We start from the raw sequence: 19604 nt of genomic DNA, 5'->3' as shown, positions 1-19604 counted from the left end.
TGTTCTAGAGGATACGTCACCAGACCCAGGATCACATGAGGTGTGGTGTTCTAGAAGATACGTCACCAGATCCAGGATCACATGAGGTGTGGTGTTCTAGAGGATACGTCACCAGACCCAGGATCACATGAGATCACTATATGAAATACATTGTAAAACCTGATATCATTAGGGGCTTTAAGATTTACACGACGAGAGCGTGGACTGCCGCATGTGTTAAGGCACTGGGCAGTGCCTTAAAAGGATGTCACATTACCTTAAATGGATGTCACACGTGGCGGTCCACGTTCTCGTCGTGTAAATCTAAAAGTCCCTATTACTGACCTTCACAGACTACCTTCAAGGTAAATCCAACTTTCATAGAAAACTACGAGACAGGCTGAAAAAATGAGAGAAGTAGACTGGTGAAAGAATTTGTGCTCAAGGACTTATATGAACCCCTTACCTCAAACAAATAGTGAATATATTTCATTATGTTTTCTTCTTTCCAGCATATAAAATTTGGAATTTTAATTTTAATATTGCCTTGTGCAATGATTAAATACTATTTTTAAACGTCTGTTTTAAAATTTAGCTTTTCACTTTCTAAAATGTTATCAGCCGTTGTATAAAAAATATTATTTATAATATAAAAATGGATTAATGTCTTACTCTTATGTATTTACATGATGAACTTAAACGAAACAAGAATAACTAAATTATGCAACAAAATTGTCACTTTAAAGAATATACAGTATTCTTAGTATTAATGGTAAAAGAAATATATTATAGTGGTTAAAAAAGTTACTATTCTTTGATTGATACAAAAATCCTTACGATAACCTTAAACTTGATGATGTAGTGCATTTTGAATCCAAAATAATGTCTCCACATAAATGCACATCAAATTTGACATAAAATATAATTATGTGTAAGACAGATCATGACTGGCCATTCTTCATGACAGAGCACATCCTCTCATCCAATAGGTCTTCGTATAAAAAAACATCAAATGTGACCCAAATATTGAGAAACATTGAAGCACTTGGTTGTCATGACAATAAATTGACCTCTTCCATCTCGAGGCGTTGGAAGGTGTTAAGGGTCGTGAGACGCAGACACTGACATGTCAAGAAGGACATGAGGGCCTTCCATGGAACGAGGAGAAGCTCAATAATCTCAACTAAAGCAAAGTGAACCAGTGCAAAGGCCAGGATGATGCACTTGAACCCGTAGTCTGGGATGTCCATCAGCTGCAGATAGAATTGAGAGAAAAGAATTCCTCTGCTTGAATTTCAGTGTTTCTATGGCTCTGCACTGCAGTAGAATATTACTTTAATAAATCATGGAATTCCCTCTAGATCTTTATGCTCTCAAATCCTTGATTACTTGTTCTATCTATGCTTAAAGGAGAACTAACCCCAAAGAATAGGTGTAGGTATTCTGAAAAACAAGGTGAATTCATGCCTTTTGATTTACAATAAATCTTACAAACATGTACAAGAGATATATAAATAAAGATTGTTTGGTGAATATTTGTGATCAGAAACTGAAGAATTTAAAGGTAGGATTCATGGCTCATGAACAGGAGCGTATGGCTTCAAAAAGAAAGCCAGCCAAACTGTGAGAGGGAAATAGAGCTACATGTAATCGGTGATGAGACAGTGTTTCCAAAATGAAGGTTTACTCACCTCAAACTCCTCTCGCAGTTTTTCAGGTGGCCCAAACAGAAGGAAGAGATTCATCCCATAAAGGAGTAAAAGAGCTACACAATAAGGCCCTGTCATAAATCAAAACATAAATCAAGTTTATCAATCCATTTCATGTCCGATTCAAAATGAAGGTATCTGCTTTATATTTCATTCAGGAGAGTAATCATGTGACAGTACCACCTGTGCGCTTAGAAACCCCCGTATTAAGAGAGCTGCATGGACCAGGCAGGGACATGAGAGAGTGAAGAAGAACGACAAGTGAGACTAGATAGAAAGGGTGGCTGTGTGTGATCAAAAACTTAAATTACTCACAACGTCCAAGACTTTGTTGATTGATATTTCTAAAACTTCAATTATTATTGTTATCATTATTTGTGTATTTTATTTATATATGAACATTATTTTAGGGGGGCGAGTCGGCAAGGGATTGATATTAATATTGAGAGAGAGAGAGAGAGAGAGAGACAGAGAGAGAGAGAGAGACTCGGGGAGAAGGGATGTGAGAGGAACTGACCATCAAATGTGTAAACATTTAGAACTTTGCTTGTCTGAGAGTGCAGTAATAAGAAAAGGTACATGAACACATTGCAGAGAGAAGGGAATAGAGAGGGTGAGAAAATAGGGAAGAGGGCATGGTTGTTTTATTGTTTACAAATTCATTCATGGAGATTACTGCTGCCAGAAAGCTGGCACGCAGCGGACAGGGTGTAACATTACATTGCGGTTTCTTTGATTATCTTTATCATCGGCTATTAGCACATTCCAAAATGTATGCAAATAACGGTTAAACGGAGCAAGAAATGCGGTCGGATAACCGTCGGTTAAACGGTTTGACTCAGGCCTAATATTTATTATTATTAACAAAATTTTACAGGGAGCGGCCATTTACTCCTGCAGCCCCTGCAATTTAGGAGCATTATTCCATCACATATGAAGGAATCATCCACTATATCCATGTTAAAAACCCTCCTCAAATTGTCCTAGTTTAAGAAACGTTTTGTATGAGCTATGGTTTGGCCATTAAAGCACCTGTTTTTCCTTTGTTGTTTAGTTTTCTGAGGTCATAGAGATGCTGCGATACTGATATGGGATATGAATGCACTGTAATGTTATTTCTTATAAAAACACAACATATAAATTTAAACGGTTAAAGGGATAGTCGAGTTTTGTTGCAGGAGCGCTACACACAAAAAAATTGTGAGATAATGGAAAACTGAGTGTCAAATTTGAAAGAATACACAATTTAAATGACAAAATCATCTTTGTTTAATCAAAATCGGGTCAGAGACGGCTGAAATATCCATAAATATAACCATTTTGATTATTTGTGGTGCCCCACAAATCTTCGGTAATTTTGAACCAGCCGTTGAAAAACGAGAAAGCGCCTTATACGTTTTATTCCAGCCAATGCCAACATAGGCTTTTTATTGGCTTTTTGTGTTGGTTATTATACGTATAACCAGTCGGCCTATGTATTGTTATTATTAATTAATCAGTAAATTAACGGTCACCATATTTTTTTGAAAGTGGAGCTGAATTGAAATGATGGTATTCAATCTAAACTCACACATTTTGGGGTCTAAAATTACCTTCATAGCAATTTTAGGTTCTAAAAGGGCACTAGAAATGTCATAAATAAGAATAAGATCAATAACCATGCACTTTGAAGAGATTTGCGGTCTTAAACAAGAACTCAACTATCCCTTTCAGTTAAAGAAGCATGAGGAAAACAAAATTACCTTTTCTGCAATTGAGGGAGTTCTATATTTCATGTATAAACAGGACTTAATGTAATTTCACTTCAAACTATGGAGGTGTCTCTGTGCCCAACTACCTCCATGCGAGAGGTGTCGTAGTCAGGTGGTCTAAAAACTTGAGTAGAGATGCGAAGGTCGTGTGTTCAAGCCACTGCACCAACACTGATGTCCTTTGGCAAGATCTTAATCTACATTTACAATCTTAGTTTGCTCAGCATTGTGAGCTTCTGTCAAATGGTGCCTGGATGGAACAGTCCCCAGAAAATAGAGAGTGTACATAAATTGATCGTGTACAAGCCTGAATCCCAAGACCAGGGTAATAATATATCTTTATAGCGCTTTGAGATAATCGTTGACGTATTAAGAGTGTCTAAATTCAGAATATTATTATCATCATTCATTGTTATTCATGACTTACAGTTGGTGTAGAGTTCTTTACGGTATGGCGCCCCTGGTGAGAATGCTATGGCCGAGTTGATGTATAAGAAACATGTTAACATGAACACTGCTGTGTTCTCATAGCTCAGGATGTAAATACCATCGTCATCGTATACAGGAGGCTTGTACCTAGAGAAATGATTAACAGAAATAACAGTACTAGTTAGAATAAAAACACTTCTTGACTATTATTACTACTAAAGTCTGAGCAAATTACTCACAACTTGAACATACAGACTTCCCTCGATCAAGTATGTCCTAAGTTTTGTTTTTCTTCTATATGTACAGGTTTCGTGGTCGAGTGGATACGTCAACAGACTGTGGAGCACAAGGTCTGTGGTTCGAGTCCGGCCTCGGCACCAATGTCCTTTGGCAAGACATTAATTTACATACGCCACACTCAACCCAGGTGATGTAACTGGGTACCTGGCAAGAATTAATTCCTTGAAATGTTAGAGCCCCATAATGGCAGCCATGCTAAAGCCGAGGTAATAATCAGGAACACCAGGAGTGTCAAGTCTGACAGACATGAGTGCTATACAAGAACCCACTTTTATTATTATTATTATTATCTGCCCACAAAGACCAAATTTTATTTTGCTTTAAAAATGTTTTTTAACTGAAATATGTTTTGAAGAAGCCTGTATATAAAGAGTGGTCTTTACATGCTTCACTGTATGCCTACTCATTGAGTCTGTTGCTGGATAACCACATACAGAACAGCCTATAGGATAATTTGAACAACTACACTCTACACCCTAGAGAGATTGATGACTGGTATTTAAGCTCACCCTAAAACTAAAACTAACCCTAACCCTACACTCAAATACTCATCAACTATGTAGCTCAACTATCAAATAAAGCACTGTCCATAGAATGATCGGGATGCTTATACTAGAAACCATGGAGAGGATAATGGGTTATGTCAGGAAAAAACCATAACTCTAACCTCGATACTAACACTAACCCTACACTTTGTACTCACCAAGGTAATCTATTATACTCTATACCATGAAGACAGTGAGATAACCCTAATACTAAGCCTACACTAAACCTAACCCTAATCTTGAACTCAATACTCACCAAGGCTGCTGCTGAACAATCACATAGAGAATGGCTTGCAAGATGATTTGAATGATCACACTTGACACCATAGAGAAGATAATGGTGACCGTCATAAGCTGGGGAGGAGGGGGCACTTTGGAGAGGACAGGATAAGCTTGGTTCCTTCCCATTAGGAGGATGACCACGGTTGAGAGGATGATGTCGATGTAGAGGAACTGGAGATCACCGATGTAGCCAAACCCCCACAGCAGGATGGTGGCGGTGGTGAATTGGATCATGCTGTACAGAGCCATGAACTTGAACATTCCAAAGGAGGTGGTCAGGGCTGCACGACCCTCTCTGACAGATTACAACAGAAATAACGAATTAATGTTTTATCAAGAAAAACAGGGTGGCTTAGTAGTTAAGCTTGAATTTGGTAGTGGAATTGCATTAATAGAAAACAAATTTACTGAGTCAGAAGGGTGTTAACTCATAGACTCTGACTTTTATGTCCTTCTGGCTCTCATCATACATTTACAAACAAGTACACCATTCTGTAGCATGAGCAGATGAAGGTCTGCCAACTGTAAATATTAATAAGACAAAGCTAGATAGGTGCTCATTATTTATTGATGCACAAACTAGGATACACAGGGTAAGCGGTCTTTTCAAATCTTTTTACAAAAAATCCACATATTCGCTATCCATACAAGAACCTTCCTTTACTTTAGGAATGATTATTCTGAGCTGGGGACCTCTGCATGTTAGCAACATCTGGGGACATTTGGGCCATTCAGGTGGTGTACAAACTCTGAAATGGACTATCAAAGTAATACTAATGCCCCCCCCTCCCCTTATTATAAGATACTACAAGAAGACACATTTCAAGTAACATTTTTGGCTCAAACTCACTTAATGACAGCAGGTATACATGAGATATCATGAATCTTTGATGTAAACGGAGCAGCAACAGAAGCCTCTGCCTCAGACAGTGCCACCCCTGCGTGGGCCAGCTTGAGGGCGCCACAGTCATTAGCACCATCACCGCACATACCAACGTGGTACTCTAGCTTCTGAAGGATGTCTATTAGCTGCATCTTCTGGTCAGGTGACATACGCGCAAATACTTGGGCATGGACAGCAAGCTGTAGGATGAAGAGAGAGAGGGAGGGAGGGAGAGAGTAACAAAGTAGGATCAGGTACATGAATGACCTGCAGCACAGCCTATTACCATACATGTATTTGAATCTTTGCTCCTTCTGATAATAATGCATTACTCATCAAAATTAGATAGATAGATAGATAGTTTATTGGTTTCCACAATATCTCATTTTACAAAGAGTGTAACAACATATTGAAAATGATTATTTTATACATGTACATACAATGCCAGTACACACTATTCAGAATATTGTCCATTAAGTTTAACTTAAGAGATAAAGTGGCGGAGCCTATGGAAAAGCAGAGCTTGTTGTGAATAGGCTCCTTAAAACTAAAAAAAAACATAATTAACTAAAGTAAAGTTTATAAAATACAAATACACGCTGAAAGAGGGAAAGGGGGATTACAGGGATACATGAACCGATACTCACAATTAACTACAAAAGACAAGGAAAAGGGAAGGGAATATATCTGCAGCTTATTGAAACAATATTAAAATATAGTTTGTTCTCGATATGAGTATATAATAAACATAGTTGGTATGGTCATACCGTTAGTTACTCATTGTAATGAACAAAAGTATACAGTTTGGAGACAAGAATGGTCAGGAATTATCTCTCACAAAAAAAGTTTATCCCGTTACACCCATATGTTCAATGTTATACTCTGAAGTTTTTCTTCTTCCTTTCTTTTTAAAGGTAATACAAAGTTTTGAGAAATTGTGAAAATTTGGTGGATAGTGATTCTTTACAATTTTGATATAATTGGATGCCTCTGTGGATGTTTTATAAGCACAAGAAAATTTAGCCCTCAAAACACTTTTGCTTTCAAGAAAAATTGAATATAACAATTTACCGGTGCTCCCGATAAATTTTGATAAATTCTAAATAGGGCCTATGGCCGTACAATGGTAGCTGTGTCCATGAAAATCTCAGAATATGTAGTTGTGATATATAATTTCAAAACGGGAATAGCTAATTGGTTGATTTTAGTCAAGAAACATTGTTTTATAGCTTAATTAATATCTTGACCTTGAGAGGGAGCTATACAACATTGAACATGAAAAGTTTATTATTTACAATTTTATAATTTTAGAGTTGATTTCAACCCCGACAACAATCACTGAATATTGTAGGGTCGCATATGCTTCCAATATGTTCATTTGAACCAAATTCATGTTCCCATACCAAAACTTTGTATTACCTTTAATAAATTGAAATACTGAATGTTGACTCACCCTGTCCATTAGATTTGGTTCCAGTTCTCTGATCAGACCGAATGTCTGGCCATCCATAGCATACGTCGTCCTATTCTGATTCATTATGTCAATGAAAACTTCATTCGACCCCTGTAATAGTCCATATAAAAGAGATATATACTTGTATAGTGGTTGACGATGTCATCAACATCAGAGAACTAAAAACATTTCAATGGAAGTTGAAATGCGCTATACAAAAAACTGTTATTACCATCATCACCTTTCTCCTCCAAATCCCTCTCTTTCTTATAAACACATCATCTTGAAAAACAACATCATCAACACCTTCATCCTCATCAAAACCACTACCCCCACCACTACTACCATCACAATCGAGCAAGCCTTTCCATTCCTGTGCACATCCTTTCATCATACTCCGTCCTGTAAAACAAACATCAAGTCAAGGACATATACAAGCCCCAAGACATAACCAAACCAATTGCTACTATAAACTTACGATTGGTTCCTTAGTGGACACCTCTGCAGTCTCCTTATGGAATTCGACGGTCTGATATTGGATATCCAGTTTATCACCGTTGAGTGGAGGGACTGCCTCAACGTGCACAACCTTTTTCCCAGGCTGGATGATTTCGCATTTACGAGCGACGTTGATTGCAGTCAAAATGTTGTCACCTGCAACATGAAATAAAGAGTTTTGGAACAATCAAAACAATCTCTGGTTAATTTGGAATAGTCGCTGGTTTGAGTTTGTTTTGTAGGATCATGATACCATAGGATAAAGAGTAAGTAGAGTAAGAGTTTGTTTGTGACTAACCTGTAATCATAAGAGTCCTTATCTTGGCTTGATGAAGCTCCTGCAGTGATGGAATAGTCTCTGGTTTGAGTTTGTTTTGTAGGATCATGAGACCAAGGAATTGAAGATCACTCTCTACCGCATCCCTAATCAAAGGTACAAAAAAGAAAGAAACAGATTATTCACTACTTTTGATTGGCTGATGATACACCTGTCCTACTAATAATAAGGTATAATAGTCATATGTCACTAATATGACAGTTTTGAAGAGCCATTATATAATATAAAGCACTTCCACAATAGCATCAAACAGAGTAAGCATAAAGTTTACAATGTCATCAACATACACTCTTCCATGAGATTGGGGAATATTTTTGTAACCCATTAATAGAGGAGAGACAGAATTTGATATTCATAACAGTAATAATACAACACAAAATAAAAGTCTATGATTAACAAATGCTTTGTTTTCTTCCATTTCAAAATAGAAATTTCAAACCTCATAGAAACTAACAATTTGTTATGAAGAAACTTGGCATAAATATCACAATGTAATGACAAACATCAACATCTCTAAATAAACAAGGGTACCTTTGTATTTTCTGGGCCTTGTGCCACTGCAATGAAGTATCCAGTGGTTTCCATGCCAACGCTATAACCCTCAGACCATCCGCAGTGTAGGAACTCAACGTGTCTTCAAAATTGTTAGGAACTGCGGGAGAAAAAAATAATGATAGAGACAAAGAAATGATGGAGATGATGGTTAATGATAGGGACAAAAGTGAGGAGGGGATGAACAAATTTGAAATAGTGGAGTACTAAAAATATCATAAAATTTCAAAAGGTGCATTGTGTTCTTCACAAAAAACATATTCATTAAACTGCTTTGACCTCGGAGAGCATGACTAAGCTATGTATCACACATTTTGAAATCCTCTTATGTTTGCATATTTGTCATTCTTGTGACTACTTTAATCTTTGTCTGCAACTATTCCAACTTCTAAGACCATTTTTGTGAGCTTGTTCAAAGTCTGTAGACAAATTTCAGAAGAATTTTCTGAGCACCTTCCCCATTTAACTTGTTGGCAAACACAAACTTATCAGACATCCCTCCTCCCAAGAAAAAAAACATTTTAAAATGACATCCCTGATAAAATTACTTGCTAGTGTTGGATGAACAGAGTGAAGCATTTTTTTCTGGAGCTCCTTAGGTGTACTTATTGACAAATTTTGCTTTTATCATGCAACTTACAAGCAAATTTCATCCAACATATTTCCTCCCAAATCCCATCCCTGCCCATTCCTGTAACACCTCTTATAAGGCTCCTTACTGGTATCGGGAAGGCAGAGAGAAGCAATCTTCTCTGGGGCTCCTTTGGTATAGACACACATATGCTTGCTATTCATTGCCCTGGTGATGACACTCATACGCTGAAGACTGGATGAGAATGGAAACTGCTTGATAATACCGATCTCACCTAAATCCTGTAGGATGGATGAACAAAGCAAAAATATGAGCTCAAACAATGGACGGTGCAGTAACCGTCACAGTGCTCTTACTTATCTTATAATCAAGATTGCTAGCCAAGCACTGTACACAATTGATTAGGTTCCCAAAATTATATTTCTGGTGGCCATTTACACCAAATTGACATGATATAGAAATACCAAAGACACTGATAGAGCTTCAACCAAATAACAATGACACTAGTTATAGGTTGTCTGGCAGGAATTGGGGGTCAATGTCATCCTGGCAATCACTCATTTTGAACCCTGCTATCATTTCAAATGTAATTACTTAATTAATATTTTGGTTTCCCCATGACAATATGCAATACGAATCAAAGGTCATACAGTACACATGCAGGCATCCTTAGCCTCCACCCCTCTTCAGCACTGTCATCTTTCTCTTGAACCAATCCACTATACCATGTAGACCTGTTTCACAACTCAAATAAACCATACTTTAAAGACTCTGATTTTAAACATTTAAAAATTATTTTTACAAAAATGTTTCTGTCATTCCAGAAACCATTTGACACCATAGCACACAAATCAAATCAAACCAAATTTCAACTTACATTGTTTGGTGTCCAGAAAGTTTGGGATAACCTGATAAAAACCTATATATCAAGATATTATTTAGTATACCTCTTCATCATTGTCCCAGCCTGCTTTGAGATCAGCATGTACTGTATACCAGGACCCCATTTCATAAAACTTGTTATCAGTGACAAGGGACAGTTTTTGTTATAAACTAGTGAAATCCTTGCTTCTGATTGGTTATCAGCAGATTTGTCACTGGTTTTTGTCATTTGTCTTTGAAAAGAGGCTTTGTGAAACGGGTCCCAGGACTAGACACCATCATTGGGACCACACACAACATCCTCATTGGAAAACCAGTACATGTTGTATATACCTCTACATCACTATCTCCGCCTGCTTTCAGATCAGAATGTTTACCAGGACTACGGACTACTATTGGGACCATCGCATCATAGTTACTGGTCTCTGCTGGGTTCGACTCCTCAAGGGTCTAAATCAGTCAGAAAGGAAAAAGGTAAGGTTAACAAAAGAAGCAGCAAATTTGTAGTGAGATTACCTGCAATATGGTATGTTCGTTCTCATTACTTCAGTCATAACATTGCAAGTTGATATACTGACTGAGTGATCTACCCTTTACAGGCATTTCATCTTTTATTAGAAAAAGGGCAACTTGGCAAAGAACAATTTTCTATAATGCTCTAAGAACTTCATATATGGATGCCTAGCTACTAGCTAGCAAGAGTCTCTGAGGGACAATAAAAGTCTACTGAGCACTCTGAAATAGAGGCATCATTATCATCATTACTTTATTCCTTTAAGAATGTTATGTTGGGTAAGAAAAGATGTTAACAGCTCAAGCGGTTATTTGCATCATGACTTGTATACTCATTAATGTGGAATTTCTCATATATTGTCCATACTTTTGGGGGAAGATGTCTGAAGAACTGTAACTTAGTGATTAGAACATAAAATATGTTCTACTATCATTAAATCAATCAGCAATAGTAAGCAAATAATTACCGTTGGTGAAGGTGATGGGACAAACTATCACCTCCGAGGCGATCTGGATGTAGCTATCTTTCCGAAGCGAAGCTGAGGAAAGATAGCGTATACTTTCTGATCAACGAGGAAGTGATAGTTTGCCATCCCCTAAAACCAAAAGGTGATTATTTGCTTTATATTCCACATCTAAAACAATTTAACTACAAAAAGAAAAGGGCGTGTATGCATCTACACAGTATAAAAGACACAAATTCACACCAAAAAAGTTACAGTTTAACCCAGCCCCTTGAGGGTACGATGCGCGCATGTGTTTGTTTAAATTGCGCTCATTGGTAATGCGCGCTTAATTACGCCTGTTTTAGTGCGCTTTTAGATAATCTTCAGTGAAAGTGCGTTGCCCTGTGTAGATAGTACCTCTATCTTCAGTGAAAGTGCGTTGCACTGTGTAGATAGTAGTACTATCTCCATAGTGTAACAAACTTTTTGCTTTTCCCATCAATGATGGGCGAACTATCTTTCATCACATGATTTACTTTACACCAATCGTAGAGCAAGATTCTTAGTATATGGAATATAAAGTGGAATAAGTTTGGTAACCATGGTAACAATGCTGATCGAAGATTAGGAGGAGGTGATTGCATGATAACTATTCTCCAATGATATTGCAACTGTCAACTTGTGAAGACTGCTTGTTATTATGTGCAAAGTGTAATTGTATAGTTACCAGAAAAAATGAATAAGGTATGAAAAAAATGTAATATCTTGGTTTACCTTTCTGTTGCAAATGAAATAAATATGAATTGAATTGAATAGAATTGAATGTAAATGATGGTATGGGATCAAATGTAGCATCAATATGCATTTTAAAATGTACTTTTATCAAATACAAGACAATGAGAGATATGCAAAGTTATGACAATTCATATATTCCATATACATGTAGATCTTTTTTTTAAGTTTTGGAGGTGTGATAGGATTTATTAAAGTAGATATTCATTGATTTTAAAAACTAACTTTATTTTCATTATTGCAAAGTTGAAACTTTGATTCAACCAGGTTATCAAAATTCAATGCTTGGAAACATTCAAAGTAATGATTATTATAAATTACAAAACGCTTAAATACAGCCCGGCATAGCACCTGAAGAGCTCTCCGAACGCTGCTGAGATGTGTGAAATCACAGTATGGACATGATTTGCACAAGCAGACGATGTCCCATGACATCTCACACATTTTCACTGCCTGTGTTTTCATCTTCTCTTGAGTACTTTCTCTTACTTCACTACCGACGGCTAAATGTATAATCAATTACCTCACTCTAAACCCTGTGCATGTTTTTATTTTGATGACAAATGCAGCGATACAAAAATAAAGGAATCTGTCACTTGTAAACAAAATAAGACGCCATTGTTTATTCAGCTGTACACACAGCGGTATGTTCGGCGTTTCAAGAGGGAACAAATGCCGTCCTTAATATCATTCCGGGGGGTCTTCAATTTGAAAGTCTGGTTTCTTTGATTGTTAATCAACCCCTATCTTGTGTATTTACAAGCAAAAGATTTTAGTTATCAGAATCAGGTCATATTTTTTTTTAATTTATTTATTTATTTCTGATCTTTTGACAGGGTAGCCCATTCACCAGCAAGTAGTGGTCTTCCATGGGGCCCTGAATGAACATATTTACATCGTTTATAACATTTATACAGAACAGTTACAAAAATAATACTCGTTTGCAAAATTAACATATATCATTAACCTAGTAAGCAGTAATGTCAATAGGAAAATATTAATTAAGTCGCAATTATGTGAATAAGACATGTAAATATTACAGAACATGCACGTAGTGTATGTACGGCTGAGCCATTCACAAATTACAACTTTGTTTAAACAATCTCTTAAATGAATTGACAGAGGAAGCCGTTCTCAACGAATTATCTAGCTTATTCCATTCAAATATGGAAGAAACAATTGGGCTACACTTATAACAATCAGTGTGAAATCTAGGCACACGTAAACATCCACTGTCTATTTGCCTTGTATGATGCTCATGTACATCATTAGGATTGATTAAGCCTATCTGAAGGTAAGAGGGTGCTAAGTTATGAACGCATTTATATATCATCATAAAGCGACTTAACTCAAACCGCTTGTCTAGTGTCATCCATTTAAGACTTGTGAACAAATCAGCCGACGGTGTGTCATATGTCTTGTTCAATATTATTCTTGCGGCCCTCTTTTGAATTTTTTGCAGCTTAGTTGTATGAGAATGAAATCGGTTCGACCATACAACAGAGCAGTAATCTAATCGTGGCAACACTAGACTGTTATAAAGTAACTTTAAGGATTTTTGAGGCAAAAAACTCTTTGCTCTCTTTATCATGCTAATGTTTTTCTGGGTAAGTTTACTTACGTTTTCGATTTGTTTAGACCATTTCAATTCTTCATCTATCAAAAGTCCTAGGCATTTGGTGAATTGAACTCTTTTGATCAAATTGCCGTTTAATGAAATGGTGAAAGATTCAATTTTCTTGAGATTAGCAGGAGAGCCTATTAACATGACACAAGTTTTTTCAGTGTTAAGAACAAGACGATTTTCCTTAATCCATGCCATGACTCTGTTTAACGCAACAGTTAATTTTTCTTCCACAACAGTTGCATCATTTGCACTGACGGTAAGTGTCGTATCGTCAGCATACATATCTATGATACCTTCAGGAGTACATTCAGGTAGACTATTAACATATATTGAAAATAAAAGGGGACCAAGAATTGAACCTTGTGGCACACCTAATTTGATGGTTGATGGATGCGACTTGGCTCCTTTGAATTGGGTCACTTGTTGTCGATCCCCTAAATATGATTTGAACCAATAAATAGTCCTATTACTACAACCTATACAAGCTAGTTTATGTAGAAGTAGCTCATGGTCAACAGTATCAAAAGCCTTACGAAGATCTATGAAGGCAACTCCAGAAATTTCTTTGTTATCAATATTCAACGACCATTGATTTACAAGTTTTGCAAGGGCAGTAGCTGTTGAATGTTTAGGTCTAAAACCAGACTGATTAGGGTGTAATAATTTATTCACGTCCAAGAATTCACTGAGTTGTTGGTGGACGGCCCTTTCTATAATTTTACTCACGATAGGTAATATCGAAATGGGACGGTAATTATTCAAAGAAGAAATATCTCCAGATTTGAATATTGGTACTACCCGAGCCTTTTTCCATTCACGTGGAACAACTCCTGTAGACAGGGATTTGTTAATGATATCACAAAGAGACTCTGCGATAACATTCTTCGTCATCTTTAAAAGTTTACAGCTGATGTGATCTTCACCAGTTGCTTTATCTATACTCAGATTATCAATCTGTTTCAATACAAAATCCTCAGTAATCAAATTCAAATTAAATTGCGAATGAGTTGGACCAATATTATTGTCCTCGTCTACTCTCAGTTGAGACTTATTCCTTCGCAGGTCCTTTGTAATCTTAGTAGCATTAGAAATGAAAAAGTCATTAAAAGCTTCAGCAATATTTGCATTGTCTGACACATTAGCACCATCAACATTTATGCTATTGGGAGATATAGGTAATGACTTAGGCACAAGGTTTCTCAAACATCTCCACATTTGCTTACTATTGTTATGATTTTGCGAGATCTGGTCTGCATTATATTCTCTTTTTCTTTTCCTCATGAGATGAATAACTGTATTCTTTAGATATTTGTAGGTGTCCCAAAGATCATCACTTTTGTTAGCTTTAGCAGCTTTGAGAACTTTATCACGTTCCGTCATAAGCTTAACAATCTCGTCAGATATCCATGGACATGCCTTTTTTCTTATCCGCTTTTTACATACTGGTATGTGCTTGTTGATTATATTATTGAATAGAGTCAACCACATATCCCACGCAACATCAACATTATCTATATCTTTTATGACCTGCCATAAATTATCCATTATCCCCTTTTGAATGGTTTGACATGCCATTACATTTATATACACTAAACTCATTATAATTTGACAAATAATAGCTTTGCAATTATGTTCATTCTTTATGGGATGTCGTCTGCTTGGGCAGTATTGGTCCATATAGTGACATCATTAAAACATCGTTATTGTTCCGGCAAATCTCTCGTATATCCCAGCTGCTATGGAGGTGGTTGTATTTGTTTTTTTTTATAAATCACCCGATATGTAGTTGACCTAATACTTGTACAATAGCCATCTGTTAGCTTACCAGTTTCTAGTGTTACATTAGTTACATTAGAATTTCACCTTTAAACATTGATCAGGCATGGTCAAGATTGCCTGATTTGCTTTATTTGTCAGTGTTGGAGTAATCACTTGTTGTTATGGTGTAAATGATATGTACAAGGGTACACCATGCTACCCGGGCAGAGCTGAGGATTGAAATGGGTTATATAAATATTGCAAAATAATAATAATAATAATAATAACAGGTTCTTGTAAAGCGCTCATGTCAGTCAGATTTGACCCTCCTGGTGCTCCCGATTATTACCCTGGCTTTAGCATGGCTGCCATGCGGCGCTCTAGCATTTCAAGGAATAAATTCCTACCAGGTACCCATTTACTTCACCTGGGTAGGGTGTGGCAAATGTAGATCAATGTCTTGCCAAAGGACATTAGTGCGGCAGCGGGACTTGAACCGCGGACCTTGTAATCGACAGTCTGGCGATGTATCCACTTGACCATCCACTTGTATCAAAGAGAACTGTTGCTGAGCTAGCGTTATGAGCATCCCTGGACGGTGTGTGTGCTCTAAAGTCTACACTATTATTATTATTATTATTATTATAATGTGGAACCCTTTTAAAAAAGCGACTAGCTTTGATATTCACGAACCCTAATGCTCCTTAGATTGGATCGCTGTATTATTTGAATACAAATGCACAATGTATACCAAAAAACTGAGATAATGTTCATTGAATCATAAGTGAAAAATACTTGAGTGTGTTAGAATTGAAAAATGTACAATAAACTTGGAAAATAGTGATGAATATATATAGACATTAGAACTATATCCAACTTAATGAAATAGTTATTTGACTATGATGAAATAAATGATTTATATCACTAATTTCATATTTTATGAAACCAAGAGTATAAGTTCTGTAAACTTACATTACAGTGAACCAATAAACCAGTTCATAGATAGCACCTGGTACAAATGATTGCCTCAAATATCCACAGATTGTTTATTCATGGAGAATTAGAATAATCACTGCCAAAGTGATGTAGGTGCTTTGATAATCCCTTTCGTATACAAATGGTGCACAAGTGAATGATTATCTCAATTTCATGAACACGTAAGCAGGGGTAATATTGGAGTGCCTTGAGCACCTTGCATGGTGGATATGTGCGCTATGTAAATACTCAATATTATTATTATTATTTACAGGTTTGTGCAAATTACCGTTATCTGTCCATGCCCAGATAATATCTATGAACTGGCTTATTTTTGTTCACCATTCACTTCATATTGCTGTACTTCCAGTGGTATATGTGTTTACCGTAATCGTACATGCTCCTTCTCCTACTTACACAATCACTTTTCCAATAACTCACATCAGCTAAACCAATAGGTCTCTTTTTCTCCTCTTCTCCTCTGTAATTTTTAAAAAAAAGAGTTTACGTACATCTCGCTCTCTCTCTCTCTTTCATTCACTGTGCTTCTGAGCATTTTCTGTTTCATCCTGTTTTCACACCAAATGAACAGGTTACATGTATGATCAGATGCTGAAGATATTATGCAGTGATTAATATCTGCTGTAATGGAGTGAATGCAAGATAGATAAACAGCATGAAAGAAGTCGAGGAGCCCACATACCCTAAAAGCATCTCCTTCATGTAACGACTTTAACCATAAGAACAAAAATAAAGTATAGAAAATAAGAAATTCATGCATCAACATCAAACAAAGAAATGCAAAACCATCTTTTTATTGGATGAAAATGTAACAGAGTAGTATTCTCTACTCTTCAAATTAATAGTTGACAAATCTACACAGATAATGAATGCTTTCATTTGTTCCTGATTTAAAAAGAGATTAAAGGTAAAGACCAGTATTGGAAACGCCCTAATTTCAAAAAATGAAATGGAAGCTCTTATTTCCAATCATGTGAAACACAATGTTTTGATTAATACATAATGACAAAAATTTTGCCGGGAAACCGCCTACTAGATCGATATATTTGGTAAATTAGTTTAGCTACATGGTCTGTGAGAGATAAACGCACGTGTCGCGCACATGTGTGTAGTCCCATATACATCTTTCTGTGTACAGTGCTTGTAACTTTACGAAGACTGGGCCAAATTTCTTATCATTTTGATGATTCCAGAACCTTGCAGTTCACACCAATACTTATACTTTTCTGATCGATTCCACAACGTTTCTTTCACAATGCAATTGCATGACCATTACTGGTCTTTACCTTTAACTAATAAACTTTTTGCCTCATTAAATGGTCTCAATTATTGCTAGTTTAACTTTGGCTAGCCTGACGGGGTTCATAGGCAAACAAAACAAATGTATTACATGTTTGGAGCCAGAAGGGCATAAAACCATATACTTTAAAACACGAGTTAACACCTCGTGACAATATGATAGTCCCACATGTGCAAATGCCAGTTGTGATTGTCATATATTGTCATATTTGATAGCATTTTGATGTTCCAAATGACCCACCTCCTGCATGACAAGTCAGAAATACTTTGCGTAAGTTTTTGTCAAAATAGACTTCCATTTACAGAACTAAAGTTGGAATTCTTGGGCAAGTCCATGTTGTTTTGTTCCATAAGTGACGACCACTTCAAATATTTTTTTATTAATGATGACTGTATCAACATGACAGCCCTACTATACACTGAAACAGACAGAACGTCAAGTAAAGTTATATTTTCATAATTCCATAATAAAGTTATATTTGATAATTCCATAATAAAAGCATATTGATCGAAAAGTTTAAAATCAAAGCGCTCTTAGTAGAGCAAACCAGCCCTTTCTATGGTTCTTATTCCTATGAAAAAATTACATGGCGTAACCCTAAAAACATTAAGAAATAATTCTATTCAAAACAAGTTATGAACGTTTGGGAGAAGCCTTGTACTTACCCATCCCGTAGCTTCGAACATCTTAGCATCTAAAGGATCTCCAGCGATCTCCTCATTGATATAGGTCAATGAGTGACACGTTGCCATGTTAGACACAAAGGGGCCGACAGGAAGGCTCTGGACGTCCGTCACCATGGGAGAAAACCTGACAGCGATGAGAAGGTTAAAAATTGTTGGACCGATTTTTAAACTGAAACATTAGCATAGAATTGAAACTTCAATATCAGCATTAAAGTATCAAAATATGGAAAAGGTCCCAACAAAGAGAGAGAGTTGGTGTTTGTTGAAAGGAATTTTAAAATGGGATATAAGCAAGTGAATTCTTTAAAAGTGGAAATACACAAGAGACAGAGCCGGAAACACAAGGTAAAATGTTTGAGTTTGTTAATTTTTCTCTGGATTAGAATATGAGCATTCAAATTTTTTGAATTGGCAACATCAGTCAAATGCATAATTAGTTAAGTAACATTCAAATCAAATGCAAAGGTACGCTAAGTAATGAAAATTGCCAACGTATAAGCTGCATTATTTAACATTTACTCATTTGCTTAACTTTGGTCAAATGTTTTGTTGAACTATACAGCATTGTTAGCCTGGCAGGAGGGTGCTAGCAAGGGAATGGCCATGGATTTAAGTTAGCTAGGAATGGCTCTGCTAGTACCTTCTTGCTGGACACACAATAACAGCTATCAAAGAAATCCAATCTAATGTAAGAAGCCTACGGGAGCTACAAGCACAGGCTGAAGTATTCTACATTCTTACCCTCCATTAGATGTCTCCTGAACACCCAACATATCTAGACCATCTTCAGTCAGAGTACCAGTCTGAAATAAGAAAATTGTGATCCATTTCACAAAGAGTTATAATCCAATCACAACATCAATCTCAAGCAAAAAGAACCAGTATAATATGACCAGGGTAATAATATATCTATCTGTAAAGCGCTTTGAGAGGGCCTTCGGTCCTGAAAAGCGCTATATAAGAACTAGCTATTATTATTTATTATTATGATGGGTTTATTCTGTATATAGTCATGTTCACCATTACAGGCCTATCAAGTTTAAGTGAAGCAAAATCTTTGAAAAGATAGAATATACTGGATGTTTTTATCTGCATCCAAAATGGTCAAATGTCAAGTTTCTCACAGCATAATTGATGCAAACATGAACAAGATAATACTAATAGATACATTTATATAATATGGACTGGCCTTGAGGGAGATACCACATAATATTTCCCAACTAGACTCATATTGCCCCGAGTCAAAGATGAGGGCAATACGGGTCTTGTGAGGGCAATATATATGGTATCTCCC

General features: G+C 36.4%; 1 protein-coding gene across 2 annotated transcripts in view; it reads right to left on the bottom strand.

The window, feature by feature from the left end:
- Positions 1-519: 519 nt before the first annotated feature.
- LOC576735 (probable cation-transporting ATPase 13A3) overlaps positions 520-19604 on the bottom strand; it is a 45797-nt gene continuing 26712 nt past the window's right edge. Inside the window, exons 15-28 of one of the 2 annotated variants that reach the window (XM_030987216.1) lie at positions 19052-19113; positions 18290-18434; positions 17007-17033; positions 10526-10642; positions 9438-9591; positions 8698-8818; positions 8128-8252; positions 7810-7985; positions 7332-7442; positions 5846-6078; positions 4970-5290; positions 3867-4015; positions 1671-1759; positions 520-1232 (exon numbers count right to left, since the gene is read on the bottom strand). In XM_030987216.1, coding sequence (XP_030843076.1) covers positions 1032-1232; positions 1671-1759; positions 3867-4015; positions 4970-5290; positions 5846-6078; positions 7332-7442; positions 7810-7985; positions 8128-8252; positions 8698-8818; positions 9438-9591; positions 10526-10642; positions 17007-17033; positions 18290-18434; positions 19052-19113 — 2031 coding nt within the window. In that variant the 3' untranslated portion in view covers positions 520-1031. The remainder of the gene's footprint in view (positions 1233-1670; positions 1760-3866; positions 4016-4969; positions 5291-5845; positions 6079-7331; positions 7443-7809; positions 7986-8127; positions 8253-8697; positions 8819-9437; positions 9592-10525; positions 10643-17006; positions 17034-18289; positions 18435-19051; positions 19114-19604) is intronic. The other variant, XM_030987217.1, reaches the window with a different exon arrangement.

The sequence above is a fragment of the Strongylocentrotus purpuratus genome, unplaced genomic scaffold, assembly GCF_000002235.5.
Source record: "Strongylocentrotus purpuratus isolate Spur 01 unplaced genomic scaffold, Spur_5.0 spur5_scaffold_16, whole genome shotgun sequence".
Classification (NCBI taxonomy): domain Eukaryota; kingdom Metazoa; phylum Echinodermata; class Echinoidea; order Camarodonta; family Strongylocentrotidae; genus Strongylocentrotus; species Strongylocentrotus purpuratus.
Note: the sequence above shows the minus strand (reverse complement) of the source record. Positions and strands in the feature narration are given on the sequence as shown.